Raw genomic sequence first — 4,703 nt, forward strand, 5'->3', positions numbered from 1 at the left:
ATATCACCCATGGGGGCTTTGTAGGTGAAGACTCCTCGCAAGAAAGAGAGGGACGGAAAAAGAAAGCAAAAGCCACACACCCCGGCCAAGCAAGCGAGAAAGAAAGAAGACATCACCCCAACGCAGACCTAGCTAGCTATAGGCTATAGCCAGCCACACAGCAGCAGCAGCAGCAGCACGACCACGAGGGCAACAAGAAGGGGTCTCTCTGCGTCGCCTCGTAGCGCGGGAGGCGGGCGGGCGATCGAACCCTATTCCTTGTCCTTGAATCTCCAATCCAATCCCCCTACGCGCTCAATCCGGGAGATCTAGGGAGAGGAGAGGCAGCGGCAGGGGAGAATAGTACAAGAGAAGAATGTTCTCTTCCAAGAAGGCCACTAGCAGCAGCGCTGGCGCGGTGGCGGTGCAGGGGGGCGGGGCGCCCATGTGCGTGCAGGGCGACTCGGGCCTCGTCCTCACCACCGACCCCAAGCCGCGCCTCCGGTGGACGGTAGAGCTCCATGAGCGCTTCGTCGACGCCGTCGCCCAGCTCGGCGGCCCCGACAGTACGGCTCCAAAACCCTTCATGTACTCCGTGCTGGTCATTTGTTTTATTATTAATTCCATCGCTGAGAATTTTGTGTTTGTTGTAGAGGCGACGCCGAAGACGATCATGAGGGTCATGGGGGTCAAGGGGCTCACTCTCTACCACCTCAAGAGCCACCTTCAGGTGCGTCCGGCCGTGTGTGTGTTGTTGCACCCTCTAATTAGGGTTAGGTCTAATTCTTGCTGGCATGATGCGCTCTCTCACACATGCATGCTGGCTAATCTATTTGGTCTTTTCATGTGCAGAAATTCAGGCTGGGAAAGCAGCCGCACAAGGACTTCAACGATCATGCAGTTAAGGATGGTAAGAGCTAACTCATGCAATTCAATTGTGAAGATAAAATTGTGCATATGACTACTCTACTACTCCAGTATATATGTTATATCTTCGTGTTGTTGAAATTTTTCCGCAGCTGCGGCAGCAATGGAGATGCATAGAAACGCGGCCTCTTCTTCAGGCATAATGGGGAGAAACTTGAACGAGTAGGTTAATCAGTTAGTAAGAAGTAGAATATGTTAATTACTTTGCGTTCACTCATATCCCAATTATTAAGCTTTTCATTCACCACTTTTCCTTTACCGTTTGTGAATCTTAATTTCAGCCACAACGTGCACATGAACGAGGCCATCAGAATGCAAATGGAGGTTCAAAGGAGGCTGCATGAGCAACTAGAGGTGATTAATCAACCAAGAATCAAAGTACGCATGGGTGGATGCTAAAAGACTGTCAATTTCTCATGAAGTTTATTTTTCTCCTTCTAAAAGCATTAGGAAGTTTACTCAACTCCCCTTTTCTGAGCACCTTACCACCTTCACATGCAGCTCATGCTCCTCAACTTTTAGATAAATCTTACATGCATGCATGCAAAAACACTGTTATTAAGTTTAATTGCTTAGTCGGTTGTCACTAATTGTGTAGCTTAATTATGCTTAAAATAGTTAGCTCATGCATGCATGAACATGAGTACATGACAATTGACACGCAGGTGCAGAAGCACCTCCAAATGAGGATTGAAGCCCAGGGAAAGTACATGCAGTCCATCCTGGAGAAAGCATACCAGACGCTTGCCACCGGCGACGTCGCGGCGAGCCCTACTGCCGGATACAAATCCCTAGGCAACCACGCCGGCGTCCTCGACGTGTGCTCCATCAAGGACATTGGCCCAGCTTCCATGGGCTTCCCTTCCCTGCAGGACCTGCACCTCTACGGCGGCGGTCACTTAGACCTGCAGCAGCAGCAGCCAATGGAGAGCTTCTTCGCGTGCAGCGATGGCGGTGGCATTGGGTCGTTGGGGAAGAAGAGGTCCAGCCAGTACGCCGGAGGCAAGAGCCCTATGATGTGGGGTGACGACGACGACGGCGGCGAGGATGACAAGGGCGATCAGCTACTCCAGATGGCACCGCCGATGATGGACGACATAGACTCCATGTACGAAGCGAAGCCGATGATGACCATGTCCGGCGACTCCGCTGGGAGCAGAGGATTCGACGGCGGCATGGGGTCGAAGCTCGAGAGGCCGTCCCCCCGGCGGCCGCACATGGGAGCCCAGAGGATGGACAGCCCGTCGGTGATCTACGGGTAAATCAAGCGATCGACCGAATTAAGTTAACTAGAGCTTTTTGTTTAACCGGGTGCATGTGGCTAAATAAGTATAGCTTGAGTGCATGGAGTCAAGGAAATTATAGAAGAAATTATGCGTCGATCAGGATGATCTTACACATATAGTGATGCATCACATGTCTATGTCATGATGCTCAAGGTCTAACTAAGATTATCTGTTGTGTAATTGTACGTGTTCTAAATTAATTAATTATGACGGTTGTAAATTTGTAATCTAATTATTTGGTGATCTTGCATGCTGAGGTGGCAAGCTTCCATGCATTGATCATGGGACACATGTATATCGTCAAAAACATATTGTTAATTAATTTTTATTGGTTGGGTCTGGAACATGTGCATAATTTTGATTCTTGCATTGCTGTGTGACTTGTGGAGTTGTGGTGCAAATGTAACTTCGGACACTTACCTTCGTATCAACTAACAGAACTATACTTTTCTTGGATAAAAGGGAAGAATATCAGGATATATATACACCGAGAGAAAAAAAACTTTTGATCAGCAATGGGGATGCCCACAGCCAAATTATTGCAAAACCTAGGAACACTGGCACAACATATATGATATTTGCTCGCATGCATAATAAGGCTATAAAATGTGTTGATGACGTGCAATCTCGTCGATTTAGAAATAGTACCTCTTTGGATGACTGAGGAATACACAATCTAATACCTATGTTTATGTTATGTTCCAAAGTTCGTAACTCTGGCTAGTTAGTGTAGTAACTTAGTACCTTCACGGCAAAGCTTGCATGCACATGCATGCATGAGATAGTACTCCATCCATTGAGTTTGTAAGGCTGGCCTGGGTTTTTAGGTCTTCGATTTGACTAACGTAATCATGCGGTATATGCCACTAAAAATATGTATATAGCACATGTTTTGTTAGTGAAGTTGAAAGCCTAAAAACTTCCCGCAAAAGAAAAGCCTAGAAACTTGTGTCCGCCTTACAGATTCGGATAGAGAGGGGTAGTACTCCCTCCGTCCGAAAATACTTATCATCAAAATGGATAAAAGAGATGTATCTAGAACTAAAATACATCTAGATACGTCTCCTTCTATCCATTTTGATGACAAGTATTTCTGGACGGAGGGAGTATGTATTAATGTCCTTGTCTTAAAAAAAATCTCCATCTTCGACAACAAATGAACTGAACATGTATTTGAAAAGCATGCATGTTTCGGAAAATACAATTCAACATGCATGCTCACGGGGAAAAACGTGCAAATGTGTGCTGCTAATTAGTGATCATGAAAAGCCAGGGCAACTGGGACCATCTCGGCAAAAGCATGCATGTTTGAGATAGTCTTCACAAATGTAGACCATCTCGGATAGATGCCATCAGCTAGGTAGTATCCCTTGTTGTAGTGCTGCCCAGTGACCTCAAAGTTCACCAGAGGAGAATGACCTTCAACAAGCTTGGCAAAGACAGGGGAGCACTATAGCACGTTGATGTCATTGTGAGTTCCTGGCATACCAAAGAAGGAGTGTCAAGTCCAGAGGACCTGTGTGGCCACTGCCTCAAGTACCACACTGCAACCGCCTTTGGCGCCTTTGTACATCCTCTGCCAAGCAAATGGACAGTTCTTCCATTTCCATTGCATGCAGTCGATGCTTCTAAGCATCCGGGGAAATCCTCTTGCTTCATTCTGTGCTAGGATCCGAGCAGTGTCTTCAGCATTGGGTGATCGCAAGTATTGCGGTCCAAACACTGCCACCACTGTCCTGCAGAACTTGTAGAAACACTCAATGGTCGTGGACTCGGCCATGTGCCCATAGTCGTCGAGTGAATAACGGGAGCTCCGTATGCAAGCATCCTCATCCCTGTCATGCACTTCTGGATTGAGGTGAATCCAAGTTTGTCGGTGCAATCCTTCTTGCACTTGAAGTAGTTGTCGAACTCCCGGATGGAATTCACAATCCTGAGGGAAAGCTTTCGGCTCATCCGATAACGGCGTCGAAATACTTCATCGCCGTGCAGTGGAGCGTCGGCGAAGTAGTCGGAGTAGAGCATGCAATAGCCTTCCAGACGATGTTGGTTCTTTGCTTTCAGCCGCCCCGACGCTGAGCCACCTCGCCACGGCTTTTCATTGCTCGCGAGCAGGCCGGCTAGGGCGGCGAGGACCATGAGATGCTTCTCTTCCTGGGCAGCGGCATCGGCTTCCTCCTCCAGCAGTGCCGTGAGCGTCTCCTCCTTGTCCGAGTCCATCACCGAGCAGACAAATCGCCAAACACCTGACGGGTGTGGTGGGTGCACAACCGCCGGTATCCCGTCCTGCACGGCCGGAGCATCGGGAAACTCAACCAGGAAGGTGGTGGAGAGGTTGCCGTGGCGAAACCTTCTCTCTTTTCCGACGGGGAAGGCCTATCAAGCGGTGGTGGGTAGTGGGCGGGCCGGGATCGGCAGGTGGCGGCCGAGCGCGCGGGGGTGTGGGTGAATCTGGACGATTGTCTTGACTTTTTGCCTGACAGTGTGGCCCAGGCGTATTATTCCCTTCCG

At 48.8% G+C, this 4,703-nt stretch overlaps 1 protein-coding gene across 2 annotated transcripts; it reads left to right on the forward strand.

Moving 5' to 3' along the window:
- Positions 1-355: 355 nt before the first annotated feature.
- On the forward strand, positions 356-2,399 carry LOC119325670 (myb family transcription factor IPN2-like). Of its 2 annotated transcripts, none has more exons than XM_037599385.1 (6): positions 356-545; positions 633-709; positions 832-889; positions 999-1,068; positions 1,188-1,284; positions 1,572-2,399. In XM_037599385.1, the coding sequence occupies exons 1-6, from the start codon at positions 356-358 to the stop codon at positions 2,166-2,168; spliced, it is 1,089 nt and encodes a 362-aa protein (XP_037455282.1). In that variant the 3' UTR covers positions 2,169-2,399. The 2 variants fall into 2 exon arrangements, with proteins under 2 accessions (XP_037455282.1, XP_037455283.1); XM_037599386.1 differs by having other exon boundaries at positions 1,188-1,260; positions 1,572-2,168.
- The last annotated feature ends 2,304 nt before the right edge of the window (positions 2,400-4,703 follow it).

The sequence above is a fragment of the Triticum dicoccoides genome, chromosome 6B, assembly GCF_002162155.2.
Source record: "Triticum dicoccoides isolate Atlit2015 ecotype Zavitan chromosome 6B, WEW_v2.0, whole genome shotgun sequence".
In the NCBI taxonomy this organism is placed as follows: domain Eukaryota; kingdom Viridiplantae; phylum Streptophyta; class Magnoliopsida; order Poales; family Poaceae; genus Triticum; species Triticum dicoccoides.

Excerpts from the sequence above, each read along its gene's own strand:
- LOC119325670 (XM_037599385.1), top strand. The coding sequence starts at position 356 with ATGTTCTCTTCCAAGAAGGCCACTAGCAGCAGCGCTGGCGCGGTGGCG. Across the intron at positions 890-998 it reads CGATCATGCAGTTAAGGATG|CTGCGGCAGCAATGGAGATG; the intron begins GTAAGAGCTAAC and ends ATTTTTCCGCAG. Across the intron at positions 1,069-1,187 it reads ATGGGGAGAAACTTGAACGA|CCACAACGTGCACATGAACG; the intron begins GTAGGTTAATCA and ends TCTTAATTTCAG.